We start from the raw sequence: 15,947 nt of genomic DNA on the forward strand, positions 1-15,947 counted from the left end.
GCTGATGACAACTAATCATAGAGCCGAACGTGAGCCTCTGCGTCATCGTTTCTAAACTCCTCTATTTTGTTCCGTCTACGCCCTCCACGCAAAACGGAGCTGCAGCGTTTCTAAACTTCTCCGTTTTAGGTCTTTGTTTTTCCCGTTTTAGTCTGGACGGGAGGTGCAAACGTAGCAAAAGGTCTCCGTTTTAAAACGAAAATGCAATAGTGTGGATGGGGCCTTTGGCTACTCAAACTTTCAACCTCACCGTCCATTAAGAAAATATAGACACACATCCTCTTCCTGCTATATTCCTAACATCTTTAGTTAATTGGAATTTCTTAATTATTGCCCTGATTGTCAAAATGAGGATTTTCAATTCTTTAGCTATTTTCTTACAGCCACTTTCTATTTTGTGAAGCTCAACAATCTTTTGATGCAACAGAACTAGATTCTTTCGTTTTACTCATTGTGATGATGGATGATTAAGGGAATTTGGCATTTGTGTTTCCTCATATTTAAACTCCTGTGAAACAAAAAGTCACGACTGGACAATTTCATGCCCCTAGTCACCCTGATGTGCTTAAAAATTTCAATATTAATGGGAATGTACTTAAGAGATATTTTACTCGTAAAATATTCTAAGGGGTGCCAATAATTGTGGCCAATTATTTCATAATGTGATTTTCACCCCACGTTTAATTCTTTTACTTCAATGAAAGGTTAGAATTTTGTTTTATTAGACCATGGGTTCATTTTGCGCCAGAGTTCTCCTTTAAGTTTTCCTCTTTTTCGTGATGAATTTACCTCGTTTCATCCACGGCGTCGAGTTTTGGCCAGGTTAAAGCCCGCTTCATCAACAAAAATGTTCTTGTGATGGTTTACATCAGCGTCAAGCACCATAACCCTCTAAAAGATATATTTTGGTTAGTTCTTTTTTCAGTGTTGTTCCAATATACATATGACGTAAGTGATGCATCAAATAGTAACAGTAATACAATATATAGTGCTGTACCTGAACATACTCAGCCCTTAGTTGTTTCACCCGGTCATTGTTTCTCTCAAAAGGCACCAGGTAAATTTGTTTCATTGATAACTGGTGCCTCTATAAAAGGCAGCCTATTGTTGGTAGGCTGATGGATGCCACATTGGCAAAGGTGTCATTGTTCTCCTCAATTGCCTGCTTTATTTCTGACAGCCGTATGTCATTCCTGGCCCTCAATATTTCCACCACTGCCCTTTCTTGCTGGTCGGTCAGCACACAGCCACGGCCACCACTATGGGGTTTTCTGTCAATTCTAAGCATAAAACAGTATACTGTCAATAAATCATACTGTACTGTACAATACTGTAACATGTCTGATGAATTTACATGCATTACAATTTACTGTAAATGTAATAGTGTACATCCTCTACACTTACCGGTTTCCATGGCGAAAAGTTCGGATGATAGAATTGAAATCTGGCAGCCTCTGGCATATTAAGGCCTCGGTTCAGCACATGATCAATGATGATGCCCCGGACTTCATTAGAGACAACGGTTCTGACTCCCTTTCTCTGATGACCAACCTTTTGACAGGCCCCATGCCCACCTCTCTGACGGAGCCTTTGTCCACGAGCTCTTCCTATTCCTTGCTGTCTATTCTGCTCCATGTTGAAAGAAATTGCCAGTGTTTACACCCAACTTTTACATAGTGCCAGCAGCCATATCACCCTGTAGCCCAAGACTGGTTGCCCACTAAAGCTAAGCAGGGCTGAGCCTGGTTAGTACCTGGATGGGAGACCTTCTGAGAAAGCCAGGTTGCTTCTGGAAGAGGTGTTAGTGAGGCCAGTCTGTGTGGGTCCTAATGCCCCAGTATAGTAATGGGGATACTATACCGTCAAAGAGCACTGTCCTTCGGATGAGACGTTAAACCGAGGTCCTGACTCTCTGCGGTCATTAAAAATCCCAGGATGTCTTTCGAAAGAGTAGGGGTGTAACCCCGGCATCCTGGCCAAATTTGTCCAGTGGCCTCTGTCCATCACGGCCTCCTAATCATCCCCATCTATACCAATTGGCTTCATCACTGTCTCCTCTCCACCAGTAAGCTGGTGTGTGGTGAGCGTTCTGGCACACTATGGCTGCCGTCGCATCATCCAGGTGGATGCTGCACACTGGTGGTGGTTGAGGAGATTCCCCCCTCTATGTAAAGCGCTTTGTGTGCCGAGAAAAGTGCTATATAAATGTAATGAATTATTATTATTATTATTATTATTATTATAGTGGCCAATTGTGGTTACCACCAGTGTTGGGTAAGTGACTCTAAAAAAGTAATTAATTACTAGTTACTAATTACCTCTTCAACAGTGTAATTAGATTACTGTGCTAATTACTCTCTCTAAAAAGTATTTAATTACTTTTAATTACTAATTACTTTCAAAATCCCATATCAATCTCAACCAGCTGAATAATACAAAGGATAGACATGAATCTGTTTTAATTCTTTCAAATAAATACTATAAAATTGCATGAATTATCCTTAAACTGACCAAGGTGGAGAAGGTTACATTATAAAAACATACTTTTTAGCATCAGACAATACATTTTGATGTTAAACCCACTATTGTTTTATGTCTGATCTCATGACATCACACTTTTTCATACATATTTTACACGAATTTGTGCGTAATATTTAGGCACCTCATAAAATGCATATGAATCGCTGTGAGATCGGATTGATCCATACACAGTATTTACCTCAATTACATCAGAAGTAACTGTAATTAAATTACAGATAAATTAAGAGTAATCCCTTACTTTACATTTTCAAGGAAAAATTAATTAAATTACAGTAACTAATTACTTAGTAATTAGTCACACCCAACACTGGTTACCACTATGTGAAATCAATTAGCTATAACAAGTATTCATCATGTGTGGTTACATGTAATTTAAATATTCATACAAACACACATTTTATTTCTGTAGTTCTCAAAATCCATATACTGTATATTGCTGAAATGAAAATCTATATGTTTACCAAATGATTAATTGATTAACCATTAAGATCTGTTGGATTAAATAATAGACGAAAGTATTAAACTGAACAAAAAGAGATGCAAATCAAAAGTTTGATAGTAAGAGCTTTACAGTTACTGTGAATGAAACAATAATGTAGATGAAACACTTATTTTGTGTTGTAAAAGGATACTTTGTGATTGTGTGAATTGTACTAACACAGTTGAAAACATGATGAAATGTTTGAAAAAAGTGCACTTTTGATGATCTGCTGTGATATTAGCACTAAGAGTTTTGAAAATGTACACCTTACTTGTAAAAATAGTAGCAAAGCGAATAAAAAAAAACTGTAAATTTCAAGGGGCCCTGGGCCCTGGGCCGTGTTGAGGCCACGCCGAGCACCCAGGAGAAGTGAGGAAGTTAGAAGTGTGGGTGATTGAAGTCGTTGTTGGTCGGAGTCCTGGTTCCAAACTCCTGAGATTGTCCTTGGTTCTTTGTGAGAGAGTCTTCTATCTCCTGCATGAGCCCATATCTGGTTGGATCAAGGCATGATGGGCCCTCAGGACCCCCGTGGAGGGGGAGGGGTTTCCCCAGTATCACCAGAAACAGTGTTTGTGGCTGGATAAAAAAAAAAAAAACAAGAATGGGAGGTCACATGTGGACTGTCTCTTATAAAGCCTGAGAAAGATCCAAACCCTAAGGGTTGACTGGACCAATAAGCATGGTGAAATGTCCGAGTGGGAAGGTTGCTCTATTTAATTTACAAGTCTTTGTACCAAGCGTGGTTATCAATGCTCTTCATCAATGCTCAGATAGATATAACACATCCACACTGCATTCTAGAAGAAGGTGATGTACATCAAAGTGTGTGTCATTAAATGAGGATTAATTAGGTAGGAGGCATGATACAGGTGAGGTGACATTGATCGTTAGTTGGTTGTATACCAAGGTTTTATATACATAAAAGTACACAAGACAGTAAACCATTTACACTGTTTTTTATTTATTTATTTATTTTTTTACAGTTTTATGCTTGTTCATAGTCTATGACTAATGCAGCAAAGTCTGTATTCAAGATTCTGTCTTCCCATTGTCTCTCTGTTGCACATGTGGCCTCCTTATCAGCCCTGTAACATGACACTGTTTCAGCCCTGGTGTTCATAGTTTTGGAGTTTGATAAACCTTTATATATAATAAATATTTAGTGTGTGTCTGATGGGTCCAGACCCTACAGATGTTATGACGGTAATGGTTATTTTTTTGTATTTATTTTCGCAGGTCTGTTGTCAATTTCGATGAAATTACAATGGCTCTAGCCTTTAGCCATTCTGATGGACTGATATACTGTAATACATATGGATAGGTCCAGATCCAAATCACTGCATGCTTCCATGTCTTTTTTGGGCAATAATCTTCTTCTTGTCTGTTTTAGTTTGTAATACTTGCACTGAAAAAGAGACTTGCCAGGAGAGAGATGGTGTCTATGGCTGTTGTTGCTTGCAAGGACAAAGACCAAATCCTGAAAACTTTGGTAAGTGTTCCCACACTTGTTGTGTATTTTCACAGTCTACACTCTGCTCTTTTCTCATTCTGTGGAATTGGTTAATTTGGGTCCTCATGTTCATTTCTGTATGTGCTCAACTGGACTTACTGTACAAGACCCACTTTTAGGAAACCAACACACTTGTCCTAACTACGCCACCTGGGGTTATATACCCACGGAAATAACACCATCCCAAGTTCAAACAAACAGTAATTGGGAAAACAGCGAAGACATGACCTTCAAGTTTAATGACTGTTATTGGTAATGAGTCATAAACATCTTTTAGTTGTGTTTATTATAAAAGGAGCAATAAAACTTAATCAACATAGACATTAGGTTGACTATTAAATGTCACAATCCACTAGTTTTACCATAGGAGTGACCAAGCCTGTGTGAAAATGAGAGCACACACCACACGTGAATGATTCTCAAGAGTTTAAAATCACTTCTAAAAGCAAAACCAGTGCATTATACAAACCACTCTACACTCCCAAATCCATACACATGCAGTGCAGGAAATCTCACACCAGCTGCAGTGAAGGAAAGGCCCAAACGACCCCAGAGGAAGTACTCTCACACAGGCTGGCTCCTAACACACAAAGGAATATAAATTAACACTCCACTGTACATATCATATCCAAACACAGCAGTTGGTCAAAACCAAACTCAAATAATATAATCAGTAAACAAAAATAAGAAACCACAAATGAAACAAAACCAGAAAATCAATATATAACCAAAACTTTAAGGTTATTATAACGAAAAATAAATCATAAACAAAACAGTAGGGCCTAGACGTCAGAGGTCCACGTGCATGGGACTCCACAAAGGAGGATCTGCCAAATAAACACAAAACAAACCATAAATATCTAAAATACAGATCTAAATAGACCTCTGACACAAATTCCATGCAACATCATTACAACTTCAACTTACAGAATTGTTAGATAATTCAATAATTAGACATGAAATGTTAACACCAACCCAAACCTGACAATCTAACACACACATACCTCTGTCATAATCTACGAGTAAAACAGACTGGGTAAATGATTCGTGGCTATGGATTAAACACGGCATCCAGCGCTCGGGACTAGCCCAAATCATCCACACAATTAAATCACCCACACACTCACACTCTTGCAGGACCTCCGCCCTTCGTTTAACATGAAATCAATAAATAAAAACATACTTACATCTTTATATTAGAACAAAAATGCCACACTCGCAACTCTCTATGATGCTTCTGGATCACAACACTGGATGGAGATGGAAAAGGTCAAAGCGTCAGGAAGTTATGCCGTCTACTCGCTGTCGCGCTATTTATAGATATAAAATATACACGCCCCGCCCCATACCGAATCCTTACTCACACGGTCCCATAGACAAGATGTTTTAAGAGTGCTGCAGTAAAGGCCAAATAAGGCATGAACTGCTAGTGATAAACCAACACAGAAAAACAGTATTGCAATCGTCCACTGTCACAATAATTTATTTCACAAAAAAATTGCCACCTACATCTATTAATGTGATCTCAAATTAAATTTTAACCCCCACACACACACACAATATTCATGTATATAATCTTTGCAATCCTTTATCTGCTCAGATGCCGTGGAGTCTTGTGCCAGCAGCACCGGCTCCATATCTCTATCCCGCTGCCAGCTCTTCGAATCTGGTTTTTATCTTGAGCACCTGCACCTAAATGACCCAAACTGCACAGGAACCCTCGAGGATGGCAGACTTGTGTTTTATTTCGACAATAAAGGCCACGTATGTGGTACCACTCTGATGGTAATGATCTTTAATTTTCTATTTCATCACTACCCAGATAGCAAACTGACATTGAATCAACGTGGAAATATGACATCGAAACAACGTTGATCTGACATTGTTTTGCTCATCGAATTAACGTTGAACCAACGTCAGACGCGTCATTCTTTCAAAACTAACGGAAAATCAACTTGAAATCAACGCGTTGTTTCAACGTTATGAACGCAAACCAATTTTCGATTTTCATTCAGCTTTGAAGAATGCCGGGTCTGACGTTGGTTAAACGTTAATTCGATGAGCAAAATCAACGTTGTTTCAATGTCACGAGAGACGTCGTTTCCACGTTGATTCAATGTCAGTTTGCTGTCTGGGTAGAGCTACTTATAAGATACATATCCATACTGAACATACAGTCCTATGTGTGTAATGATTAGTAAATTGTGCCCTTGCTTGAAGTTTACATTTATTCTCTTCCTCAGAGCAACAGGACTCACTTCATCTACCAAAACTCCATTCAGTCTAACCCGACGGACACTGACCACCGCATCATTTCAAGACAGATATGGATGAACATGACATTTTCTTGTGTGTACCCTCTGATCCAGACCATATCTATGCCCGTGGCTTTCCGAGCCGAAGGCGGGTAAGGGTTCTCAATATCTTCTGAAGAACAGTGTGTAGGATCAGACTATAGATCATTAGCTTGATTCAGGCTGAAAAATGTTGATTTCTGTCATATTTAGGAACAAAATTTATGTTACACTAGTCAGATTTCATTGGTGATCTCAAATATGAAATTTATTTGTAAGCTTGGCAAACTCTTTTGGAGAATTTGATGTTTCCACATTCAAAAAGATAGGAGCTGCACTTGCGTGCCCGAGAGGTGTTTCAAAGATGGCCGCCAAATTAAATGACTGTCTGAATACTACCAAAGTCGCTTTAAGACCAATCTATAATATTTTTTGGTAACACTTTATATCAAGGTTCCATTGGTTAACATTAGTTAACTACATTGCTTAACTCAAACTAACAATGATAAATACTTCTAATGCATTTATCTTAATGTTAATTTTAACATTTACTAATGGATTATTAAATAATCACATAATTATCAAAAGTTTTATCTATTAATGTTATTAAATGGACCTGAATTAACATGAACCAAGAATTAACAGTAATAACAAATGTATTGCTCATTTGTTAGTTGATTTTAGTTTATGCACATTAATGGGACCTCCAGTGTGACTGTTTTTTAATTGCAGTGATCAAAGGATGACTGTGATCTTGATAATATTTTCTAATACTTTCTAATATTTAACACGTCTGTCTTTTAGAACATGACATAGACTGCTTATTATATACTCAAATTAATCAGATCAATTATCTAAGTGTTGATAAAGCAATAATGTGATGATAAAGAATTGATAAAGGTTACAGTGGTTATAAAGCAGGTTTGGAGCTTAACCTGATAACTGAAAGGCTGGAGGTTTGAGTGTCATAAGGCATGAGCTGTCACCATTACAATTGACTTAGACCATGGTTGCTGTTATTTTTATGTGTTTGCCTAAAGTGTGATAAGTAAGGAACTTCCTGCTGGCCAGGGCACATACCAGATCCGCATGATTCCCTACCTTGATGCAGAGTTTACTAGCCCATATGACGGAGAGGTGCAAATCCAGGTGAACCAGCGGATATATGTGGCTGTCGAGGTGGAAGGAGTGGATAGAAACCAAATCGCAACAGTTCTGGACAAGTGCTGGGCCACACCTGTTAATGATTCAGAATATCATGTTAGCTGGAATCTGATTATCAACGAGTGAGTGACTTGATGTTTAGTTATATGGTCAAATTTGTTTCCATCTCAACAAAATTGGATAACACTTTGAAAATAATGGTCCATCACTAAAAGGGAAGTAATGCAGCAAAAATGAGGACTACATTAACACTTTAGATAGTACTATTAACTAATATGGAAACCAGATGAACTAATCATCTAGTAATAGTGAATTTATGACTGAAATAGTTCTTTATTAATTTGATTCTATAAGAATTGATTGCATAATTAAAAACTGGCACAGTCCTATATTAGCTATTACCTAATGATTAGTTCATCATATTTCCATATAGTGTTGCTTTCTTCAACGAAAATTATGACTAAATATTGTCGTCAACGAACCTTTATCACGTGACGAAAACGAGACGAGACGCAACGTAAATGCTGGTCGTGTGACGATGACTATATCTAAATGTATAATGCAATATCGTTGACGAATAAAAACTAGACTAAATGTGGTTTACAAAAATAAAAACTATGCTAAAATGTCTCTTCATTTTCGTTGACCAAAACGAGACGAAATGTTATTTAGCGTTATTTCGTCTCGTACTTGCATTATTATTACGCAGCATTTCTGTTTCCTGTGTCACTTCAGGGGCTGCATCAGATCGCACTGTGCAAACGCATGCGACTTCAGATCAAGCCCCACTCGCGGCATTATTTAGAAGAAGCAGCTGCGTGAGTTACAGCTGTTTCACACACACTCCGTGTGTAGAGTGTATGCGGTGTGTGTTGCTGTGTGAATGCAGGAGCAGCGCGCGTTATTGCTTTCACATGTGCTGCGTTTGCAGTGCGCAACTGATCTACGGCTGTACCACAATCACGTTTATTCTCTATTTTTTATTTCAAATCAGTATTTTAGCCTACATCCATTGCGCTAGAGCGCGTGGTATAAGCGCTAATCTAATAACTGTAACATGGGTGCGGGAAAAATGCGCACTGCAAACGGAGTATGCGTGAAACAGGCGCATAAATGACAACAAACAAAGTTAAGTCTGACACAGAGAAAGGTCTTTGGGAGAAAAAGAAGAAATGACATTTGGAAAAACTTTCATTTCACCATGCGTGTAGGCTACTTCTAACATGTTTGGTTGGTAAAATAAAAATGTAAATTCAATTCAGAGCGTCTTCCGTGTCTGGAAAAGATGTATTCTTGAGTTTATTAGGTAACAATAATATAAGAAGATAATAAGAAGATAAGATTGTTTGAAATGGGTTGGCTAAAAGAAAAATTTGGTTTCGTCTATAGGCTAGCCTACTACTAGGTAGGCTACTTGACTGGGTTAAATAGAATTGCCTACTAAAAAGAGACTAAAATACAATTTTCATTGACTAAAATTAAGTCAAGTCAAGTCAAGTCACATTTATTTATATAGCGCTTTTCACAATACAGATTGTATCAAAGCAGCTTCACAGTGATAACATGTAAGTAGCACAACACAGATCAACAACATTGCTAAACACTAAATAAATAACCCCAACTGAGCAAGCTCAAAGCAAGCCAAAAGCAAGGCGACAGTGGCAAGGAACCAAACTCCATCAGATTGGATGGAGAAAAAACCTTGGGAGAACCCAGGCTCAGTCGGGGGCCAGTTCTCCTCTGGCTTACATTCATATTGTTTAAATATAAATATTAAATATAAATATTGTTTATGAATCAAACGGCGCCATAACATATCGCAGGCGTTGAGTCGTCTCATCACAGGCGTTGAGTCGTCTCATCACAGGCGTTGGGGCATCCGAAATCCCCGTGAGAGGCTGGACACAAAACTGGACCTGACGAACGCCATTTTTCTCGGGACAAGCGTCCCGAGATAACAGCAGAAAGGCAGATGGGAAATAATTAGCATAGCTGATGTTCATAATAATTTCCGTTATAACTCACAAACTCTCCGTAACCCGAACTCTCCGCAACCCAACCATACGCGCCGACCCGTTTGTCTAAAAGGCTGTCGAGCCCCACTGGTGCGTTAAGCAGTTTCAGTGGCAAACGGTTCCGTATGGCATAACAGAGGACTAGAAGGTAAGCATTATGTGAATGCTTGACTAAAGAGATGCGTCTTTAATCTAGTTTTGAACTGTGTCAGCGAGTCAGAGGCTCGGACCGTATCGGGAAGGCCATTCCAGAGTTTTGGAGCTAAATGCGAGAACGCCCTCCCTCCTTTACTGGACTTCGATATCCTAGGAATGACCAGAAGCCTTGAATTTAGTGATCTTAAGGAACGCGGTGGATTGTAGGGCGAAAGAAGGTCCGTTAAGTACATAGGTGCTAAACCATTTAGGGCTTTATAGGTCAGTAGTAGTATTTTGTAGTTGATGCGGAACTTAATAGGTAACCAGTGTAGAGATGATAAAATCGGTGTTATATGATCATATTTTCTTGACCTAGTAAGAACTCTAGCAGCTGCATTTTGTACTAACTGTAGCTTGTTTATTGAGGATGCAGGACAACCAGCTAATAAAGCATTACAGTAATCTAGTCTCGAGGTCATGAATGCGTGAACTAATTTTTCTGCATCAGAAATAGATAGCATGTTACGTAGCTTAGCAATGTTTCTAAGGTGGAAAAAGGCTGTTCTTGTAACATATGAAATATGATCTTCGAAAGACAAGTTGCGGTCTAGTATAACACCCAGGTCTTTTACTGTTGTGGATAAAGTAACAGGACATCCGTCTATATTAAAGTTGTATTGTGAGAGGTTTTGTGAGTAGTTTTTTGGACCAATAAGTAATACCTCCGTTTTATCTGAATTTAATAGCAGGAAATTACGCGTCATCCAGCATTTTATATCTTTGAGACACTCTGTCATTTTAGATGAGTTAGTGTTTTCATCTGGTCGTGATGAAATATATAATTGAGTGTCGTCAGCGTAACAGTGGAAATTAATTCCATGTTTTCTTATAATATTACCAAGTGGCAGCATATATATTGAGAATAGCAGAGGGCCTAAAACTGATCCTTGCGGTACTCCATAGTCTACTGACGTTATCTTTGATTTTTTCCCATTTAAACAGACAAAATGAGAACGGTCCGATAAGTACGATCTAAACCAGCTTAATGCCTGTCCCTGAACACCGGTGAAGTTTTGTAGTCGATCCAAGAGTATTTTATGATCTATAGTGTCGAACGCAGCGCTAAGATCAAGTAGGACTAGTATTGAGATACAGCCTTGGTCAGAAGCTAAAAGTAAATCATTTGTAATTTTAACTAGCGCAGTTTCTGTACTATGATGCGGTCTGAATCCTGACTGGAATTTTTCATAGATATCATTTTCTTGCAAAAAAGAGCACAATTGAGCGGACACTACTTTTTCAAGTATTTTGGACATAAATGGAAGATTTGAAATGGGTCTGTAATTTGCCAAGTTATTTGGATCTAATTGCGGTTTCTTAATGAGCGGTTTTATTACAGCCAGCTTGTATATTTTTGGGACATGACCTAAAGATAAAGACGAGTTAATAATATTGAGGAGAGGCTCTTCCACTACAGGTAATAGTTCTTTCAGTAGTTTAGTGGGTATTGGATCTAATAAACAAGTTGTTGGTTTAGATGCAATGATAAGTTTATTTAGCTCCTCCTGTCCTATCGTTGTAAAGCGGTTTAGTTGTTCTAGAGGGTCCATAATTGAAGCTGAATCATAAGACACCATAGCGGATTGTACATTTATAATTTTGTTTCGGATGCTTTCTATTTTCGCGTTGAAGTAATTCATAAAATCATTACTACTAAACTGTAAAGGTATATTTTGCTCTGGTGATGTCTGTTTATTTGTTAGTCTAGCCACGGTGTTAAATAAAAACCTTGGATTATTTTGGTTATTTTCGATTAGTTTGCGGAGATGCTCAGCCCTGGCTGTTTTTAGTGTCTTTTTATAACGTGACATACTGTCTTTCCACGCGATTCTAAAGACCTCTAAATTAGTTTGTTTCCATTTACGCTCTAAGTTGCGAGTTTCTCTCTTGATAGCATGCGTAGCACTGTTGTACCACGGTGCTTTAATTTTCTCTCGAACCTTTTTTAATCTAATTGGCGCAACAATATCTAATGTACTAGTAAGAATGGTGCTTAAACTGCTAGTCATTTCCTCTAATTCATCTGTTTGTTTGGGTTCACTTAGCAGCTTAGATAGATCAGGTAAGCTATTTGAAAATCCATCTATAGTGGTTGGAAGGATTGTTCTGCCTGGTCTATAACGTGGCGCAACATGACATATTTCAGCAGTACGTATTATGCAAGTCACCATGTAATGATCAGTGACATCATCGCTTTGCGGTATAATATCTATATCAGTTGGATCGGTTCCATATGATATAATTAAATCTAGTGTATGATTTAGACGATGAGTGGGACCACTGACGTTTTGTTTGACCCCAAAGGAGTTTAATAAATCTGTAAACGCAGCCCCTAAAGCATCATTTGTATTATCTACGTGTATGTTAAAATCTCCAGCAATTATTGCTTTATCGACATTTACCAATAGATCCGAGAGAAAGTCTGCGAACTCTTTTAGGAATTCAGCATATGGCCCTGGAGGTCTATATACAGTAGCCAGGGCTAGAGATAATATAGATTTCCTTCTTACATCTAAGAGCGTAACATTTAGCACAAGTACTTCAAATGAATTAAACCTGTGACCTGTTTTCTGAGTAATATTAAAAATATCTTTATAGATTGTTGCAACACCGCCGCCACGACCGATCAGACGAGGCTCATGTTTATAACAGTATCCTGGCGGAGTAGATTCGTTTAGACCGAAATACTCATTTGGTTTAAGCCAGGTTTCAGTAAGGCACAGAACATCGAAGTTATTGTCTGTGACCATTTCATTTACGATAACCGCCTTAGGTGTGAGCGATCTAATGTTTAGGAGACCTAGCTTTAGAAATTGTTTTTGTTGACTGATATTTAGATTTTCTGGTTTAATTACAATAAGATTTTTGCTAGATCCTACACTAGATTTATTGTTTGGCTTCACTAAACGAGGAATAGACACAGTTTCTATATAATGTTCCACACTATGCTTATTAGTTAAGTTTGGACCGCAAAGGCTGTAATTTGGACTTTGACTCATTAGTCATCTGGTGCGTAATGTCTTGGAAATGTTGTCCGACAGCACAGCCGCTCCGATTCGGCTGGGATGGAGACCATCTGTGCTGTACAGCCTCGGTCTTTCCCAAAACAGATGCCAGTTATTTACAAAGTGCAGCCCCTGTTCATTACACAATGACATTAACCATTCATTTAATGCAAAAAGTCTACTGAACCTTTCCTGTCCTTGTCTGTACGTGGGAAGCGGTCCAGACACGATGATCGCTGCTTTAGGCGCTGTGCTGCGTACCGTCTCTATCAGGCTCCTGTAGTCCTTCTTCAGAACCTCCGTCTGCCGCAGCCTGATGTCGTTCGCTCCCGCGTGCAGCACAACAGCTCCGACGCGCTCGTCCCCGTTCAGGATCTCGGGAACCTGTGCAGCAACATCAAGAACACGAGCACCAGGAAAGCAGTGAGTGCGCACTTTACCTTTATCCGAATTAGCGCGGACATGGCGGACTATGGATGTGCCGATGATCACGGCGTCATCGCGTTCCGGCTCGCGAAGAGGGGAGAAGCGGTTCCGGGTGGAGATCTCGAAGACCGGGAGGGGCGGAGAGGCAGCTCTGGCTCGAGTCTTCCGCTGTGTGATCCATGGTCCATGTTGTTTCGGTGCCGGAGTGAATGAAGCCTTAGATGATCGCATCTTCCTCGGCAGAGTAACGTACGGCGTAGATGAACTCGGAGTCAAAGAGTGATTTGATTTGTTAGCGTCGGCGCGTGATGCTTCAAGCGTTGAGCGCCGATCCAGCAGCTCGGCTTGCTTCACCAGCAGACCGCGGATCTGTTTCTCGACGTATTCCAGCTCCTGCTTCACCGTGAAGAGCTCGAATGTGTTTTCATCTGCACTCAAAGGTAATGTTAGACACGCATCTGATATGTTCGCCATTATAACGGATGATCAGTAAATTAGTAGTGATACTACAACTATCACTACTAATTTAGGATTGAAATGTCGGAAATAACCAGGATTCAGTGAAACGGGTGTAAGATGAGACGATCAATAGGCGAGAGGGCACGCGTGGAATGCTAGCGGGCTAAAGGCTAGTAGCCAGGATTTAGGGAGGTTGGATATAAGTAGCGATGTCAAAGCAATCCAATTGTTTTTTATAAGGAATACTATCGAGGATAAGTTCACATAATATAAAAATAGAAAGTGCTTGTTTATAAATAAGTGGTAAAGAAGAAAATCAAGGATTTGTGAAGAAATTCTCCGGAGCTACAAACACAAACAACCGATCGCTCGCGCACGCGCCAACAAAACAAAATTAGACTGTCTTTCGTCGACTAAAACTAGACTAAAATGTCATCGGTTTTCGTCGATTAAAACTAGACTAAAATGTCATCAGTTTTCATCGACTAAAGCTAGACTTAGACTAAAAAGAATATGAACGTGACTAAAACTAATATGTCTAAAATGTCAGCTTGACACAAAGACTAGACTAAAACTAAAATTAAAACAGGCCGCCAATAACAACACTATTTCCATATAAGTTAAGAAAACGTGTCCTTCTTGCACAGTTACCTATTAATGATGGACCGTTATTCTAAAGTCTGACCAAAACATACTTGGTGCCTAGTTCATACCAAATACATCACAAACCAGGCATTAAAATTTTGCCATGCTCTAATTTTGCCTTTATTACCTTCCCTTGAAAAACCCTCCTCCCTTCCTAGATGCGCCAACCCTGAAGATACCACAGTGGAAGTCGTTCAGAACGGTATTGATACAACAAGCCGTTTCTCCTTCAGGATGTTCACCTTCTCAGGAATTTCTGACCACTTCTTCCTGCACTGTCAGGTTCATCTTTGCCTTGTACAAAATGGCAGATGTGCTCTGGTAAGTTTGGTCTGGTAACAGTAAATCTCAACAGCATTACTGATAGTAGCCTTCAAGCAAATTGTAAACCTTTTACAACTGGTCTTTCTAATAGAAAACACATTCAACTTCAACAGCCTTTGCATTGTAGAAAGCATGTATTTGAGGTTAAATTTATATTCTTGTCTGCCATCTTCAGTTATGCGACCGTGGATATAGAAGAAGAAGACACAGATCTTTGGACTTCCTCCACTCTACAGCGATCTCCATGAGTCTGAAAGCTCAGGAACCCTGATGAATTAAAGATCCTGCATTTATAATCAATATGTTCAGCACTTTCTTTAAAAAAGTTTTGCAAGCACTTTTAAATCTACATTTTAAAGAAGCAATCATTAATAACTAACTGATACTGACCTGAAAAAGGACTAAAAAATTTAACAAAGACATTACAAATAAATTCTTTAAAAATCTCTCTAATAACTCTATTGTAACTGTATTGTTTTATCGTTATTGAGGAAGTGCTATTTAAAACAATATATACAAACTAAATGATTTTAGGTTGTTGGGTGAATATTGGGTTAAATTTACTATAAATGGAAAAAAATTAAATAATACGCTGTCTATCTTTCTCTTTGTTCAAGGGGGAATCTTGTAATACAATATACCTGACTAACATTGAATAAACCTGCTTAGAAATGAAGAAAAAATGTTGTAATTTTTTTCTTGAGTTTTGTGTGTTTAGATTGAATTAAATGTTTTAGTCCTACTTACATAGTATTGAAGATAATGAACAGGTCACTCAGAGGTTACACATCTCTTCTTAAAATGTAATCTGTAGTTTGGACATAGTAAGAAAAATAGTCTTTACTGTACTAGTGTTACTATTGTACTATATGAGGTGTTCCACTC

At 38.7% G+C, this 15,947-nt stretch overlaps 1 protein-coding gene and 1 long non-coding RNA gene across 3 annotated transcripts in view; one reads left to right on the top strand and one right to left on the bottom strand.

Annotated features, from left to right (window-relative positions):
* Positions 1-15,736, top strand: part of LOC120489811 (uncharacterized) — a 39,360-nt gene extending 23,624 nt beyond the window's left edge. Inside the window, exons 8-13 of one of the 2 annotated variants that reach the window (XM_089126877.1) lie at positions 4,413-4,511; positions 6,133-6,317; positions 6,776-6,939; positions 7,867-8,112; positions 14,897-15,059; positions 15,238-15,736. In XM_089126877.1, the coding sequence (XP_088983003.1) occupies positions 4,413-4,511; positions 6,133-6,317; positions 6,776-6,939; positions 7,867-8,112; positions 14,897-15,059; positions 15,238-15,333 (953 nt within the window). In that variant the 3' untranslated portion in view covers positions 15,334-15,736. Of the gene's footprint in view, positions 1-4,412; positions 4,512-6,132; positions 6,318-6,775; positions 6,940-7,866; positions 8,117-14,896; positions 15,060-15,237 lie in introns of those variants that run through there. The other variant, XM_089126878.1, reaches the window with a different exon arrangement.
* Positions 93-5,810, bottom strand: LOC120489842 (uncharacterized). Its single transcript, XR_005624814.2, has 4 exons — positions 5,720-5,810; positions 5,002-5,112; positions 1,405-3,598; positions 93-1,280 (listed from the first exon to the last, which is right to left on the bottom strand). It is a non-coding gene; the product is annotated as an uncharacterized LOC120489842 (long non-coding RNA).
* Positions 15,737-15,947: the final 211 nt, after the last annotated feature.

This window comes from Pimephales promelas, chromosome 24 (genome assembly GCF_988280905.1).
Source record: "Pimephales promelas chromosome 24, fPimPro1.hap1.1, whole genome shotgun sequence".
NCBI classification, from domain to species: Eukaryota; Metazoa; Chordata; class Actinopteri; order Cypriniformes; family Leuciscidae; genus Pimephales; species Pimephales promelas.